This window comes from Lepisosteus oculatus, chromosome 5 (assembly GCF_040954835.1).
Source record: "Lepisosteus oculatus isolate fLepOcu1 chromosome 5, fLepOcu1.hap2, whole genome shotgun sequence".
Taxonomy (NCBI): Eukaryota; Metazoa; Chordata; class Actinopteri; order Semionotiformes; family Lepisosteidae; genus Lepisosteus; species Lepisosteus oculatus.
This window is the reverse complement of record NC_090700.1, coordinates 45,051,728-45,070,195: the sequence shown is the minus strand read 5'-3', so window position 1 is coordinate 45,070,195 and position 18,468 is coordinate 45,051,728. Positions and strand designations below refer to the sequence as shown.

Below are 18,468 nucleotides of genomic sequence, written 5' to 3'. Positions count from 1 at the left end.
GTCTTTTTTGCAAAGTGTAAATATTTTGATCCCAGTTCATCAAAATTTAGTCGGTGAGAACTCGTGATATGCGTGCTGTTCCAAATGTCACTGTCTTTTGGAGTTAGAAAATAAGGGTTAAAAAATCAAACCAATATTTTTATGCCCTTCCATGCTATTGTTTGATTTCCATGTTGTAAGAAACAACAAAAACGTGTTTATTGAGATTTAAAGGAAATGATTTTTCTAAATTACTTTGTTACTTAAGCTGAAGAAGAGTGCTGAATGCAAGCTGGGGCTCGTCTTTCTCTTTTGCAGCACTGGTGTGGTAGCGAGGAAGAATGCAGTTTATGGTTTGGGGGTGGAGGTGGAAATTGCAATGCAGAGAGAGAATGTGAATTGATGAAGGCATCGCTGATTACCAGGAGTCTAGAGCAGTCATAGATAAACTTGCTCCAAAAAAGAGCGGTAAGAGACAGAAATGAGATTTATGGAGAATAGTTGATGATAAATGTGAGGCATTCAGTAAATGTGACGCCTCGTGACTTGATGCCTGATAACCCAAAAGATGCAGTGTGTTTCAGGTACGTTGCATGTGTCTCAAGTATCCCACCAAAGCTCTCTGATTAATGAACAGCTGTTTGATGGAGTGGGCTGGTGGGAACTGATACTACCTTTCCCACAATGCAGTTTCAAGCCCTGTTTGTGTGAGGTGGTAGCTGCTCTGAAATGCGGATTGAAGCCACCTGAAAGTAGATCAGTTAACCTTTAGTTAACAATCAAGGCATCATCACTTTACTGGAAAGTTTTTTTCCAGATTACTGTAGCTAATATTGTGGCCACTGTAACCTTACAGTGGAGTCAGCTTCTTACACTGAGCCTACGTTTTTGTTTCTTGATGTTTTGTTGTGTTTGAAGTACTTTTTATGAAGTACATTTTATTACATTACTATAGTATATAAAGATATAATTCTTTATTTTTGAAGATAGTCTACAGTATCCAGTATCCAGTGGGCAATGCTTTTGTTTTACACAGAGATACTAAATTGTTTCCTTTGGCGTTGGTATTGTTTTAAGCTATACCCAGCACCTAGAAATAGCATAATGTAAGGTACAGTCTGCAAGCCTACCACAGTTTTCAAATTATTAAATGCCCTGGAAAGCAATTTGTAAAACAGGGTTATAGGCATGTGTGCTCTGCTACAAATGCCGAGCATTTTATATCCAGTGTAACTCTGCACACATTTTCTTTCAAGCCAAAACAATAGAAGTGTGTATGTTCCTGCTGTTTGGATGACTTGCCTTGGCTTGCTTTTATGTGACTCATGTTGCTGTAACCTTTTTTTTTTGTTAGGTGCCATAAAGGGAGGAAGACAATGCAGCATCTGCTAATCAATATTTTCGTTTTGTTCTTACAACCATGAAAAGGCACAAATTCAGCATCTTACCTGGCTTGCCCTTTGTTTATCCTTTTCCACGTCGAGATTGCAGAGCAAACAAGTTACAAGTTCTGGCACAACTCTTTATTTTGAATTATGGAAAAGGGACAGATGTCTGGAATCATAAACATGTAGATACCACCTGATTTTACATTGTCGTTCCCTTTTTATCCCTGAACATTATCTCTAGGAACTATTTTATAAAATCAACATGTTTTTTCAACACGTTGCCCTCTTTCTTCTATTTCTTGTTTTGTCATATTTAATGGACAAAAACATTTTGGATGTTGTGGAAAACAAGTTACAGAGGAGTGATCTTCATAAGTAAGACTTATCCCTGCATGAAGCTGCAGCTGTTTGACACTTCTACTGTGTACTTTCTGATGAACTGTGAGACTGACCACAAGGATTCTGAAGTCCTTCTTGGTAAACTTCACTCGGTGACCGTGCAGTAACGGAGCTGCCTGTATTTTTCCAGAGAGAGTAGATGGCAGCTTGATGATGGGGGAAGGGTGCCACTATGATAAAGAAAAGCATCTTTGAAGCTGTGATCTGTTTCGATTACGTTTAATAAAAAGAAATCACTGTCCTGCAGTATCTATTGTGGCTGCCTAGAGACACCCAAATGGGAAAAGTGTTTCTTCTTGTATCGAGGCCTGTGTCATAATAAAAATGTGAAAGAGCTTTTAACTTTCTTCTATTTCCTCAGCTGCTTTCACCCTTATCCCTGCACTAGGACTCTACAGGTCAGGGTCAAAAGATGGCACCATTACGGTCAAATGGACTGAATCTAACAGATTTTGTTAATTTAATTGCAAAGAGGAAGAATTACATTTCTATCACTGTGGGCCAGCTCAGAAAAAAAGGCACAAAATATCATAAATAGCTTGTGGTGAGGGCCAAAGACAGCAGGAAAATACCGTTAAAGGATACCTGCAGAAAATCATTTACCCTGACATGGAGATGTGAAAAATTTCTCCTGATACAGTTTGACATCCTCTAAATTTCAGTGAGAAGTTGCATAGAAAGAACCAATTTTCAAAAGAATTTTCATACAAAAACCTGACCTAAGAATAATATTTTTAGGAACACAATAAATGTTCCGATGCTGAAGCCATTCAGTCCATTAGTCAAAGAACACATCTGGGATTTGAACCTCTCACTCTCCAGGTGAGAATCAAACTTCTAGAAAACCAAGTCTCAGCCAACTTTTTAGTTGACTGATTCCTGTGTAATATTTTAAGAATTCTTGTGCCCAGTAATGCTGATGCACATTAAAAGAAATGTGTGGGGTTTTGTATGGAGAACAATTACAATAATCCAATAATATCAAAAACAAATGATCATTTTAATACATAAGAACATGTACTGTAATAACATAAGAATGTTCACAAACAAGAGTCCATCTGAAGATCTAATTTGTTTCTTGAAAGAAGCCAGGTTGTTGGTTTCAGTGATGTGGCTGTGTAGCTTCTTCCACACTTGTGTAAAACCACTGGTGTGAAAAATGTCCCCTGTTACCAGATTTGGATGGACAGTATTTCTCCATTGTTTTCATTTGTGATTGCTGGTTTGTGTTTCTGTAGATGTCCATTAAGGTGACTGTGTTGGTGGCTTTGATGATTTTGAGTACTTGAATGAGATCCACTTGTGATTTTCAATGTTCAGGATCGAACAAATTCAGCCTGTCAGTGTAGGGTATTCTCTTAGCCTGGGAATGTATACAATTGCTCATATGTGGACGAATTCCAGAGCAGCAATTTCCATTTCCTTGCTAGCATATTGTCGAATTTTAACAAAATAACACTTGACTTAAAGTTTGTGTGTCCTATCTTCCTCTTCTTTGTAACCTCTCTTGCTTAACCAAGTATCACATTATACATGTTCTTAAGGATTCTACCCTTTCTTTCATAATTCACAATGTAAGCCAAAGAAAAGTTAATGATGGAACTAGAATACAGCATAAATGCTTCACCAGCACATCAAGGCCTTTACTCAAAGATCTGAGTCAAATGCAAGCCGGTGAATTAATGTCTCATGTTTAGGTGTTTAATAAGATGCCACCCTTGCTAATGTGGGTCTATAGCTGAGCTGGAGAAATTTGGCATCTTGCCTGAGGTGGCCTCAGAGCACGTAGTCTTATCTCTAATAACGGACCTCAGTATTGCTTAATGAACAAGCCAACACACCTTTTAAGAGAATCGTGTCAATTAAGCTTGAGCCTGCAAATGTTTATGCATTTTCCTTGTGTGCCCTGTTGAAGTGGGCATTCCACTGGGTGGTTCAGAAAAGCTGACTCATTAGTGAGTTCCTTGGGCTGGGGAGTTAGTGGTCATAATGCTCTCAGCATAACAGTAAAGGTGTTACAGGCTAGGCCCGGTGTTGGAAGGAAGCTGTTGGTTATTGTTTGAAAATAGCTGCGGGGAAGGTGTGCACATATGCCAGGAAGCTGTCAGAAGAGTCTTTCTGTGGAGCAGCATCTGTTCTTTCTGACAGTTTGGAAGGTGCTACCACTGTGAGGGCAGCTAGGAATTCAAAAGAATCTCTGGTCAGTTAGAAAACTGCCAGTCTCCTCACAGAAAATTCAAACTATGTGGCTTTTAAACTGTCAGATGTGTCATATTGTTAGGATTGCATCTCTAACTGAATCAAGCTGACTGTCATCCTGCTTTCATTTACAGAGAAATCTGTTTAACTTTTCCAAACAGTAACGGTTTGGAACTGAATTCTAAACAGATTTTTTTTTTATTTCTTGAAGGTATTTAATGTATTTTTATTGCATTACAAAAACCAATAAGAGCACACAAGACAAATGATTCACAACTGAGTAGGACACATCCTGAAACTATATCCATGTGTTTTAAATCTAAATTCAGCTTTTGCTCAAAACATTTTGTGGAACACTTTTGTACAGTAGGTTTCTAGATTTTATTTTTATTTTACTGGATTCTTCAAATAAACATCAGATTAAGCCAAAAAAAAACTCTGTTTGAGATTTGGAGTCATTCATTTTTGGATTTTTTTAAAGCAATTACAGTACATTCTTTTTGGCTGTTTCTGATGCAAAAGCCAGCCTATTTGAAGTCTTTAGAAGTCGTACAGCTTGGAGCAGACTTGCATAATCTTTGAGGTGATCATTTTTTTACAATCATTTTAAACTGGTTTTATACCTGTTCAGCTTGATACAGAAATGACAGGTGAGAGAAGATGTCAGGCTTTGGTTTATCCCTCATGCTTGTCAAACCACAGCAGACTTTTTGCCAAAGTAGTTTGCCAATCCTTGGAATTATTCTGAATATATATACTGTACAGTGTGTTTGCCTTCTGATCGCCTTCATGGGAGGACAGGTGCTCATTATTGTCCTTCTAGGCTAACAGTAAATGCAGTGACCTATACTGAGAATTTACTGTGTCAGTTTCCCATCATTATTTTGAATTAATTTAAAAAAGGGCAGTGGAACTCATCAGCACCTCTTGTTGATCCAAGCTTTTCATACCATCCCCGGCCGTCCCTGCACACCTCCTTTCTTCTAAGTGAAGACCCCTGCTTATCTGTCTGTACTAGATCCCAACGGATTTCCTGTTTCAGTGACCCTGGAGTGCTTCATGTGGAAAAATCCTAAATCTGCATCATGCAAGGTGGATTTCAGCCATTCCACATGGATTTCCCTAGTGTCATGACAGTGTGTGCTCTGATTGTTGCTTCCACTGCTCAATGCTTTTCCTATAGTTTATGCTAACTATAACTTCCTACAACTATACCTTCCTTGCATTTTCCAAAAGAATAGCTTAACTCTGGGTCATTTAAGGATAAAATACTTTAACCCAGAGGACAATGCCACGAACTTAAACCTTGACAGCTTTTCAAGTGGAAAATAAATAAAGGCTAATGCCAAGGTTACACACAAAAGACTTTCTTAAACTCTTGATTAGAGTTAATGGACAGTTTAACTTTAGGTAATAAAAATTGTTTGTATCATTATTATTTTCAGTATAATGACAACATAATTATTTTTTCATCTCACTCATCTCTTCATACTGTTTATGTCTATATATGCTCCAGTCAGCATATATTAATTGGTACATGATAAAAGGAACATCTTTTCAGTGTCAAAAATGGTATATAGTACTGTAAATATAAACAATTGTGACAATTTTCCATCTAGTACTAGCAGAAAATTTAAAGGAATCTGTCGTTTATCAATTTTAATTTTACCTGCTGTAATTTGCATTTATACACTGATGAAAATGTTTTAACTTGTTTTTAATGTGAAACTGTATTATATCTTCAAATTCAAATTATGAAAAGCAAGCAAACGGCATACATAAAATATTTTTTCAAAATAGAAATAAATCAACAGTTATTAAACCCTGTTATTTATAATATGGAGGGAATTGTGATATGGCCATTAGCTCTGCTGCCACACAACTTGTAATTCAAAGTTTCAAAACCTGGGTTTAACTCAAATCCTGGATGCCTTCTGCATGGGATTTGTAGATCTCCTTCTGTTTGTGACAAGATCCATGATCCAAAGACAGAAAGCTGTGCTGACTAGGTTAATTGGTTTGTCTCAAATGTCCTCATGTTAGTGAGGCATGGATGGATTGGCATCCTTTCTAGGCTGTGGTCCCAACTTCTGCCCTGTAATGAACCGGCGTCCTGTCCGGGGTGTATTCCAGCCTTATGCCCTGTGAGGGACTGGTATCCTGTCTAGAATGTGTTCCCACCTTGTAACCTGTGATGGACTGGCGTCCTGTCCAGGGTTTAGTTCTGCCTTATGCCTCATGTCTACCAAGATATGCTCCAGGTTACTAAGATCCTTACTGCAAAGTAATTCTGATAGTGGACAGGTGTTTTAAATGTACATTATATCTCCTATAAAACACATGTTTAAATATGGGGATGTTGTAGTGTACGTTTTAAGTGTGATTTTCTTTTTGGACTTTCTATTGTGAAACATTCTAATTTGGAAACAGAAAAGAAAAAAAAACTCCAGAAATTCTGTATAAGGTTTGGTATCCAAGGAAACTAAAAACCCTTCATCTCTAACTTGATTGAGAGTTTTCTGGGCTGAGGCTTACCTTCCTACCGGTATATGACCCTTAACCCAAACATGAAGAGGCATCCAGCTTTTAAAAAGATAGAAGAAGCTACTTATAATGGAATAGCTGCCCTAGTTACCCATTGAGAGTATAGGATGAACAGGATCAAACCTTTTTGAAAAAAAAATCTACTAATGGAACCCTTCAGTGGAAATAACAGCAACAGAAAGACATTGGAGCTTGTTGAAAGACCTTTATCTTAAAGGGCAAAAAAAAAAAATAGTTCAGTGGTTAAAATGTACAATTCAAGAGGACATAATAAAACTGAAATATTGGAAGCAACTGTACTGTTTCTGTTAGTTGCTGTGCAAACAAAAAAAGGCAATCATTCAAAGGCGAGACGAACTGTCAATTGTTTGGTTGTTTTTTGCTCAAGATCATTTTCAGTTTTTTTCTGTCTCATTTATACTGTAGAACTCTAAAAGCAAATTAAATCTAAAATGGCAACTATATTGTTGATAAACAGTATTATTTATTGCAGTATTTAAGGGGGAACTGCAATGCTATTTTTATATTTGGGGTTTAACAAATCAGCATTGTTGAGTGCATTTAATTTCACACAACAATAAAAGTAAAATATACACTGTAACCTGTAATACCTCCAATTTACATCACAAAATAGAATACCTTTCCATGTTTGTGCAGCCCCATATTCTGTTATTCAGAGCGAGGTAACAAAACATCAGGTGATGTGAAGAGACCCTATTACAGGTATATGAAGTTTTTAATGAAAGTTTGGGAGGAATGAAGGCAGCCGCGCTCATTTGACACAGCTGCTGCAATTCTCACTAATCCTGACGTAAGCAACCGGTCTCCATATATATCAACGTCACCCTCTCCTCTTCCTCGTTCGTTTTCTGCATCCCTCCTCCACCCCCTCTCCACCTTTGCAGCTACCCAATTGGTCACATGGGGGTCCTATCCTCCCCGTCCAACGACCGGGAGGTTGGCCCTCAGCCAAGCGGGTTACGCCAAATCTCCACATCCCAATAAACAATTCTAATTTCTCCCAAGCTTTCAGCTGCTGTCATTCCTCGTGAAATTGTAAACAAACAGGCTTATGAATACATCTCTTTTAATCCGATAGAAGTATCGTTGACAAATACTACTTACTTGTTAATGCATGCAGCTTACATTGGAGCATTTCTGTGGTGAAACGTCTGCTGTACAATCTGTACTCTTTCGCTCGTACATGGAATTACATTAGTCATTCCAGTGACTAGTGAGCAGGAAGGGTTGCTTCACATCACAATTCTCATAATCTCTTGCTCTCGCTTATGGCGAGACCAGGTGTTTGTGACAACATGGCAACTTGCAGTACATTCACATAGTTCCCAAAAAGTTTTCAATAACATCAATGAATTTATTTTGTTATTGAGATTTAATCTCAGAAATTGGGACTGTGGTTCTCCTTTAAAATTGTATATAAAGAAACACAACAAATGGACTTTGAATCCTTTCCAGCCTCAAAGATATGTAATGATCTCAGTTCTGTATCTGTCTTTAAAGTATGTCCTGCAGGTTTCTCTTCTAAATTTGATTACTGTTGAATCACAATATAACTGCATTAGATTCAAGGAGAAGTTCTAAAAACAGGTTAAATTCTGTATATTCTTCCTTGCAATATACTGTAGCAGTACTTAAAGGTAAATATTTTGGATCCTTTCTCATCATAACATAAGAGGCTACAAATGAGAGGAAAATATTCTGCCAAGCATCTTTATTTGGTTCAATTTCTAAATATTTGACTGTTTTGTTTGTAATAATCTTAATTCTGTTTTTCCTTCTGTTAGTGTGATTAACTCTGCTGAATAAAACAATCTTTCTGTCTTTTCTAGATCTCCTGCCATGTTACTGCCTTCAATCCTTTTTCACTAGTTCCACTTGAGGCAGGACCGCTGAACAGTGGTACCCACATTCTAACATTTTATGTTGAGGAAATTCTGGAAAAACTGGATCAAGCTTCTCAGGACGGAACCATTGCCCTAAACACATTCCATAGCTTCCGAAAACCGAAAAGAGAGCCTGCCTTTGATAAACCTGCCACTTCACTGAAGAGGAGCAAGACTATTTTCTCTCTTCAGCATGTCAATGGGCACCTGCAAACTTTTGTAAGAGATCACTTGTTCCAGAGTGAAAGGAGCTTGGATCACTTTCCCACAGGAGAGGTTCGATTGGCAAGGCAGGCATCCCAACCAGTCAGCACGAGAGGGAGAAGGCAGCAGCCCAAGAGATTAGTAAATATCAATTTGGCTCGAGATTCAGCCGGTCTGCTATTGTCCGGCCTCTTTCCATGGGGTACCGACAAAGAACTTGATGACTGCTGTGCAAGAGAACTGGGAATCATACCACTGCTGACCTCCAAGCCATTCTGTCTAAAGTCAAAGAACGGCCACATGTCCCTGATCTTACCAGGATGGCACCCAGGAAGACTCGGCCATATTGTAGAGGGCCAGCCTTCAAATTTAATTGCATACAGAGTGGTGGAACTAGGGAAGCAGTATGCAAGCAGCATCACTGCAGAGATTCCACTTCTAGAAGCCTTTGAAGATGCAAAGAAGGATGCATTCAGACTGAAAGTTGTTTCCTATTTACTGTCTGTTGTGTTGGTAGTGGACAGTCTTATGAGGCTTACAAGCCCTCATGGGCAAGACAGGTAGGGACTGTAAATGATTAAATTTCATATCTAAGATCAAACACAACACCAGCTCACACCAAGGCTAGGAAAGTGTTTGTAATTCTTGACACACGCCTGCCGTTCCTGTAGTTTTGATCATGCTTGGCTGAATACGTATAGATTGAATGATCATCCTTTTTCCCCTGCTCATTAAAATTAAGGATGCACTGATTATTATATCTAAATATTGTTTTTTTAAAAAACAGCAACACAAAGATGTTTGTAGTTGAATGGTCCGACATTTTTTGAGTTTACAAATCTCTCTATTAATAAATTCATGATTATCTATAGTATTATTAGTTACAGTACTGTACTGTATATTATTATAGTATTACATGCATAAAATGTATCCTGTTTAATGTCTATTTACTGTATACAAATATTTCAGAACAATAGTCTTATTAGCCAATTAATAATATAATTAATGAATATATACAATGAGATAATTAAATAATATACTCAATCATTTTTTCCTGTCTGCGAGTTCACCTTTGCATCACATTGCCAGTCCTGAAAAATCCTATTAATAATATTCTGTGTATGTAGGACAAATGAAACAGAATGCACGTCCTAGTTGTCACTTTCTTTAAAGCTGTAATATGGATTGTGCGATGTTTACTGATAGATATACACAAAACCCAAAAGTGTTGTGTCATAGTCTGAATGTAATGGGTTTAAAATTAGCAATGGTTGTTGCAAACCCATGTATGTTTTAAAGAGCTGAAATATCTTTTCTGGAAAATGTGTATATTAATGTCTGGGTTACATTGAATATACAGTATATTTGGTAAACATTCAGTCTATACAGAGAACATAATTAACAATGCTTGGGATTACACAGTATGCTTTGGTAATAATTACATTGAAGTATTATTTATTTATTTTTACTATTTTACATTAAAGTATATTAAAATACCTTTTTTAGGTGACATTTTGTTATATTTTTCAACTGAAAAGACAATGTAGGTTCTTGTAATTGAAAATAAGTATTATACGTCTGTGAAATAGCATAAAATGAGATTATAACAGATTATAACAGTACATCTGAGTATTTATGTTCAAGTCTTTCCTGTATAACCTTCTTTCACATTGTCTTATGACTCTAAATTCATATTTATTTTTCAGTCAGAGAAATGGACCTGATTTACTAATGGCGAATTACCTGAAACCAGGTAATTCTACCTGTGTGGAGTTTATACACCAGCTGCTGCAGAGTAAGAGAAAAGTAACCTATTAAATAAAATCAAGAGTGTATATTTTAGCTACTTTTTAAGCCTAGTAATAAATTCTAATATACTTTGGAGGGTCCTTCTTTCCTCTAAATATCACTAGAAGGGCAACTTCATTGTGAATTTTCCAATGCCATCTGTTCAAAGTAGCAGCCCAATAGAAGTCTCCCATTTGATCATTAAAACGTCCTTTGTCTGAAGGCATTGCAGAAACCTGATAATAACTGAAGTTGTGGTCTTTTTCACAAGTTCAGTGTCTCATAAATGAATTTAAATTATGCTAATTTGGTACTGTATATTAATTGCAGGGCATCATGCTAACTGATGTGCTTGTTATTCTGTAGCCAGAGAAGCTGCCCAGTACCTTGTTAGAGAGGCATCGTCCTTGGAAAAGCTGGTTACTAGTTGGCAAAACCAATCAGTGGAGGTAAGAAATGATCCATTTTGCCAGCTAGACTATAATGTTTGAAAGCGATGACATACTGTGACAGCTTGAGATTTCACATCAAAATAGAATATGACATGAGCTGCCCTCATGTCAGGGTTTTCCTTTTTGTGTTTTTTACACTCTATCTTGGAAATATTCAGAAAAACAAACATCTATCATAACATATTTTGATACCTTGAAACTATTTCTGGGGCAACATGTTGGCACAGTGGTTAGTATTGCTGGGTTCAATTCCAGACCTAGGGTGCAGTCTTTGAGAAGATTCCCGTGTTCATATGGGTTTCCACTGGGTGCTCCGGTTCTCTCTCATAGTTCAAAGACGTACAGTACAGTACTAGTATGTTAATTGGTTTCTGGGAAAATTGACCCTGGTGTGAATGTGTGCATGTCTGTATTTGTGTCTGTGTGTGCCCTGCGATGGACTGGAATTCAATCCAAGCTGTAGCTTGTATATATGAATTATATATTATTATATAATATATGAATAAGTGTTTTAAGCAGAATATACCCAAGAATGGCAAGATTTGAATGATATCAAAGCAATACTCCCCCAGAAAAATCAGTTCAGATGGTTTTAGGCCAGGCAAAAAATGTCATACCTTGCTTGTCTAGTGATTAAAACCATGGACAAAGAAGACCTGAGAGGCAATAACAGTAACGATTCCAGTGTAGTTTTGCTAGACAAAACAAAGGTAAACTTTACAAGATAACAATTCACCAGTTCTTCTGGATCCACAGGTTTCACCTGCAATGGGTGAGACTGCAAATGAGGCAATTTCCTTTATCACTGTAATTTGAATTTTTAAACCACATTATTTCAGTTTGTACCGTGACTCTCACGCTAGTGAGAACCAGTAATCAGTTGTCAAAAAAAGATATACATTGAGCAAGACTTAGATATAATTACTGTACATGAAGAACCTACTAAGATAACTAAATAACAAAGGTGATTCACTGAAATTGTATCATTCTGGGAAAGGGGTTTAGCCCAAAAGACATTAATTCCTACACTAACAGTTGTCATTGTTATTGAAAAAAATATTTTCACCATTCAATTCTCCCAATTAATGTCTCTTTTTCTGATACCGTCCCTTGAATTAGAGCTAGACTTCTGATTTCACCGTTACATGAAATTTGAGTATGTTAGAAGTTTTGCTTATTCAGTTCAGTTTAATACACTTGCCTTGTGCTTCTTTGACAGGTTCTAGAAGCAGTACAAGCTGTTCTGTTGGCGGAGGTTCAAAGGATTATAAAAACCTTGAGAAAGACATCAATCAGTAGTCAAACACCGACTGTGGCAGACAGTGGAAGTTGTGAGATGCAATTGCCCAAGATTGAGGGCATGGAGCTGCTGGAGTTGCAACACACTCAAAAAATTGCCCCACAGAGTAAGTGCAAAATTTATAGATTTATTTTTCAACAGTTGGACAAAGGAGAGACAGGGGTGGGGGTGGGGGAGACTTCAATCATTTCTATGAGGAAGTTTACAGTATACCTATCAATGTATACTGTAAATTGAAAGACAAGAAGCAGTGAATACCATATAAAGCTTCAAAAGATAATTAAGCTTACTTTACCTCTGTTTGGAGGAATCACCAATTAGGATAAGTAAAATACATACTGTATAGAGGTTAATTTCCATAAAAGGAGAGTGCTTTATCACAAAGGAAAGCAATCAGTTATTATTAATTTATTTGTTTGATGGTTTTATCCAAAGTGACATTCAGAGGTTTCAGCTATGTGTTAATGTCTAGATTTTGTTTTGATACCAATAGCTACATATTAACAGCTGGGTTTGATTGGTAAAGCCTTTAGCTGAAGGGCACAACAGAAGTATAACCATATGGAATTTAAACATGCAACCCTGTATGTAGGAGTCCAGAGCCCTTATCACTGCTTTCTATTGCCACTCGTTAGTGCATTATCACTGTAATTGAATTTAAAAAGGCTCGGTATTGTTTAAGTTACATGTCTAGACATTTTGCATTGGAAAAGAAAGATTTATGAATGCTTGTCAAAATGTCTTTTAGATTCCCACACAATGAACTTGAGTTTTCAATAGTTGAATCTCTAATTTCAACTGCGAGTTTCATATGACAATCAAAGCATGGACTCTAACATATTCATTTCTACTTGGGCAAAGTAAACATTTAGATTTGTCAATTGTCTGCCTAGTCAAGTTGTATTTTACCAGACTAAACATCATATTGATTCATTACTCTTCACAATGTCAAAAACCAAATCTTTCCTGACATAAAAAGATTCATGCATTGTACAGTTGTGTAAGTTTACTCTATGAATCCAAGCTTTGCAAAGATGGAGGAATTTTCATATATCTAGGTTGAGAATAGTAATATAAGAATTGTAGGTTTTCTCTTGTGTGTCCCAATAGAATCTTTTTAATACTATTTACCCTTTTGTCACATTATAATATGTAGCTGATTCAATATATTGTTGTAGGATTTCAAAAGGATGTTGTTTCCAGTAAGGGAAAACAAATCAATTTATCACTATGGCATGGTGTAAAGTTGGCTTTTATATGTAATTGATCAATTAAGCTTTGATACAGCATTCCTTAATAATGAGGATGAAGTGCTGAAGGAAATCTGAGTGCTACGTATTTCTAAAACTGATTTCATTCCTTCTTCAAGTTATTTTACCATATAATCCCTTAATGCAACAGAAATCAGATTTGATGCGTATTTTTAAACTAAATTAAATTGAACAGGCGCCACCTCTGTCTTCCTTAGACTGTTTGAAAGGATTCTGTTCCACCAGAACACAGTTCAAGGAAGCTGAAGGAATCCTAAAGCACATTATTAATATGAGGAAAATTCAGCTACTTAGGTTCACTGAAATAAAAGGCCAGGACACACATACTATAATATTACGGCATTACTTCTAACAGCATTTACCACTGCTTGCATTAGGCTGCAGTTAAAACTTGTTCGTTCTAATGTTTAATAGAAGGTGCGATTACCGTGTATCACATTGCAACTTAAAGCTATACTTCTCATATAAACTTATCCATAAATCTGTATCATCATTTTTCTATTATATGATTAATTATTCAAATACTGTTCCTTTATGTAAAATAATGTGTGTGATTTTCCCAGTCCCAGTACATTTCCTATGTGCTGTATGTAAAAAGTGTAGCTTCACTGTTGCCACAGAAGAGTTTCCTCTTCCTATTACAGAACATATGTGATTCAGTGACATCTGAAGCCCCATTGTTACTCACAGTTGAAACTGTCAGACTGATTTCTGTCTTTTCTTGCTTTGGACTTGCACTGCTGTCGTAATTAATTGTTGAGACATACTGTAGAGCCATGCTCTATACAGAAAAGTTTGCTAGATCTCTTTTGTTCACAGGACAAGAAGATATAAAAATATAATCAGTTTATTTAGGTTTTTTACATGTAAAAGAAATAAGAAAACAAGTTATTTTTCTAAGCAAACAATTTTGAGAATACCCATAAGTGTTGCTGACTGTAATCTATATTTATATTTTATATTATAATTTATATTATAATGCTCACACCTGAAGAAGGCTCCATGAAACATTGCGTTTTCTTTCTTCTCTTTTCAGCATGGAATAAACCTATTGTTCCTTTGCAGCCTACGCATGCTGATGCAGCTACCCACCTGAACTACTTTATTCTATTCTATTCTATTATATTGTGTCTGTGTCTCTGTCGATGTCTGCCATGCAATGGAGTGGCTTCCCTTCCAGGATGTATCTTGCTTTGCAGTCGTACTTGCAGGAGTAGGCTCCTGCTCCCCCACAACCCGGTATTTAATACTGTGGTTAAAAAATGGATAGAAATCGAATATGGCAGTGATCTCTCTCTTGACCAATCAACTGTCATGCATGTCAGAAATAGTGACCATGAGGTTAGGTGTATCTGCAGGCTTTTTGTATTCCATCTAAGCATTTTATTACCTACTGTAAATTAGCTTATTATTGCCTTATTTACATCTATTTAACAGCTTTTCCCACCTCTTCAGCACCTGGTATTTTTGACAGGACCAACCTGCAGAGACGCTGAACCTCCAGGACAAAGTTTGCCCATCTCTGAGATAGATAATATTAATTTCCATATATCATGGCAACAGCAGTTTTAAAATGCACCACAAATTAGAGAGAACCATGTTAAGCCACGTAAGGAGCCAAGTTACCATGTAGAAAAGGAATTTAAGCAGAACAGTTGCAGCAGAATAGAAGCAGGTAAGATAAGATTTTAAATAAGCCCACTAGGTGTGAGCTTCAGTAAAGGGAGGTGAGAACTGAGGTGGAGGGAAACATATACTTTTTTTTTCCTGTAGGGGTAAGGATATTACTTCAGTATTCAAAAGACTGGTACAAAACATAACAACATGAAATAATGTTAAAAATCAAAAACCTAAAAGGTATGCCCCCTTTCTGTGCGCTACCCTGGTGGTATTCTATACATTTTTAATAAGGATCAGTACAAGGGCAAGTCCATCTGGAAATGATGTCTTTCATGTCAGTGGATTTTGATTTGACCAGCCCCAGTGGACAGGTCCACCAGAAGAGGCTTGTTCACCTCATCAAGCAGGCTTTGAACATTAAAGAATACGCCCTTGTTAATTATACATTCTAGTCAAAATGCATCACAAAACATAAGAGTACTGTGAATGACACTATTTAAGGATAAAGAACATCAAAAATAATTTTTAATGGGCCACAATGATGCTTTCTTAACTTGTTTTGTAGAATATGATGATGTGAAACAGTGCAACAAAAAGGCCAGAGTGCAAGTTGCCATACAGTACAGCAGTTGTCAATGTGCATTTATAGAATTTAATTACTTGAGTGTGCTAGTGTTTTAATGATCCATTACTAAAAATGGAAGGGAATGAGGGCAGGCCAGAAGTGGTGTTGGGTTAGGAATTTTATTGGCCCTTTTGTCATTTTAGAATTTTTACAGATTTGCATAAAGTTTATGCCCAGTCTTAAACAGCAGCAATGATGATTGCTTGATGTGAACTGACATTCCTATTGAACTAAGACTGCATTTGCAGTACCAGCGTAACATTTTAAAACAAGACGGAGAATCTCATAGTGGAGGAATAGCCACCATCCTGGACACGGAAGACCATTGTTTTCTGTATAGTAGTTCCATTCCACACCATTACAGATTTTTCTTTTGATCTTTTACTTTCTGCAACATTGCATGGCACGAACCTTTCAGCATATTGTCTCCAGCCCATGAGCCACCCATCGGTGTCATTGAGAACATCTGGATATGACGGTGATGAATGCTGATGTCTGACCACTGGTGTTCTACCTGACCAAATCCTCCACCAATCTCAAACACTGCTGGTTACAGGGTGTCAGAGGTTCATGGACCAGGGCTTCTTCCAGGGCTTCTTCTTCTCTTTTTGATGTCATTTATCATCTGGTGCCTGTGCAGGAATTTTAACACCTTTTACATTATGAAGGACCTTGCTCAAGTGAAAAGTTACAGGCCTAGCTTGGTTTAAAAATCGTGATCACCATTGGTATCTGTGACTTCTGCATCTACCACTGCACTTCTTCTTGAGTTTGCAACTGGTTTGGCTTCCAGTCAATAGATGGAACCAAGCTGAGATTAACTGAATAATTGAACGACATGGTAATGCATTGGTCATGTAACAGGACTCAGTGGCGCAGAACATGTTTCAGAAGTGACATCACTCCTTTGAAACCTAGAAAGTGTATTTTTTGTGTCAGAAGATTCAATCTATTATTGGAGCATAGGTCAGCACTGTTCAGTAGTGGTGCTGTGTGTGCCCTGAGCCTACAGGTGGCTGTGACAGACTCCCAGTAATGGCAGAGCGCACAAGTCACACTTCATTTTCAAGCAAGTTAATGCTCTTTAATACCTTATTATGTCATTTCCATCTGGTTGTCTCTTAATTCTAACAAATCTTAACAATCTTCTTTGGTTTCGTAGCATTTTGTAGATATACTGTATAAATCTGTTCTCAGAATTCAAAACATCTGATATTGATTAAATCTTAAGCTTGTGTTTGATGTTCATCCAATATGTGAATTGTACGCTAATGGGTGGGAAGGATATCTGAGTTTGATTTTGATCAAGCAGTTTGTTTTGTTTAGTATTTTAATACGTCTAAAATAAAATTGATTTAAACTTCTCTGAAGCCCAAAACTAGTTGAACGGACTGTTGTGCACTCTATGAATGCACTGTTAAATTAATCAGAGAAGAAATACAGCCAAGCATTAAATCTAAGTCCTTTTTGTTTTGTGATCATAAAAAAAGCTGTAAATATTTATTTTCACTTGAATCTTATCTACATGAGCAGTTATTTACAAATTATTATCTTTATTTTTGTGTACAGAAGTGGCATTTTTTAAAGCCCGATATCTTTGTTTTACCTGTGATTAGATTTAGTATTTTTTTCAAATATTATAAAGCAGTAGATAGGATCTCTTGAGTGATGGTTTGAAAGGTATTATGAGTATTTATTTGAAACATTTGAAACAGCATATGGAATTTTGAAATATCGCTGTAGCAATTAATTTCTGTGAGTGCCTGCCCTTTACAATCTTGAATTACAAGAGGCTTGGTACGTATTCATTGTCTTTGCTTATTAAAACCCTCTGGCAGCCTGCTCCACCCTCTCCACACTGTTCACACAAAGCTGCCTTTGGGCTGATTTTGCCTTCTGCACAATTCCACTCTGGGGACCTTTCATTTCGTGACAGAACACAGCAGCGCTGCTAGCTGGAGGAAAGCTTGGTAATACACATTGTTCTGCACTAGGGGGTGGGCTGAAGCCTCCTGAGCATGTCTCTCTGTTGGGCCACTGACGTCCAGCTGATCTTCTTTTAATGGCCAGCAGTTCTTTCTTGTGTAGGTATAATGGGACGGCAGTTGTTGCGTGTGGAGCTTGCATGGTCAAGGTGTCTGGAGAGCCATAGAAAGGGTTATTAGGGAGGGATTGATTATTGAAGAGACTGACTCGTGAGTGCTCCAAAAGGATGCAGCAGTGTTCCTCAGCTCGCCTGTGCACTTAACCCACATGCACACATTTGCCCTGATCTCTCTAATAATCCTTATTAACCTATTAATCCTATACTGCTTTTTAGGAACGTCAGCCATGCGAGCTCCACACGTAACTGTGTTGGACAGCAAGCTGTCCTGTTGTAGCCACAGTTGCCACAGTAGTGCATTGTGATTTGGCCACATTTAGGCTTATAAAGGATGGCAGGCTGTTTTTCCTCCTGAATTTTATCAAAACAATTATTCACTTTTTTCTTCAACTTGCACCTACCCTTCCTTTTCCTGTCCACAACAGTTGTTGAAGACTACAAATGAAGACTTTTGTCCCCCAGAAGAGTAAAGGGATTAACCAGCTTCTGTCCAAGCTTCTTTTTTTTTCCCCTCCTAAGCAAATGCACGACTGTTGTTCGGACATGTACCAGGCAGTCGCTAATGAACAGAGATTAAGACACGGCAGTTTAGTACACACGCGGACACCATTCATTATGGCACATTGTAAGGAACCAGCACGAGTCAAGTGCCACAGTCCAAAAAAGATTAACTGTTCATCTACATTAAACT

The 18,468-nt window shown here is 37.3% G+C and overlaps 1 protein-coding gene across 2 annotated transcripts in view; it reads left to right on the top strand.

The window, feature by feature from the left end:
• LOC102687007 (WD repeat-containing protein 72) overlaps nucleotides 1-18,468 on the top strand; it is a 78,119-nt gene that overhangs the window by 40,782 nt on the left and 18,869 nt on the right. Inside the window, exons 15-18 of one of the 2 annotated variants that reach the window (XM_015342887.2) lie at nucleotides 8,360-9,177; nucleotides 10,324-10,370; nucleotides 10,772-10,854; nucleotides 12,077-12,263. In XM_015342887.2, the coding sequence (XP_015198373.2) occupies nucleotides 8,360-9,177; nucleotides 10,324-10,370; nucleotides 10,772-10,854; nucleotides 12,077-12,263 (1,135 nt within the window). Of the gene's footprint in view, nucleotides 1-8,359; nucleotides 9,178-10,323; nucleotides 10,413-10,771; nucleotides 10,855-12,076; nucleotides 12,264-18,468 lie in introns of both variants that reach the window. The other variant, XM_069189768.1, reaches the window with a different exon arrangement.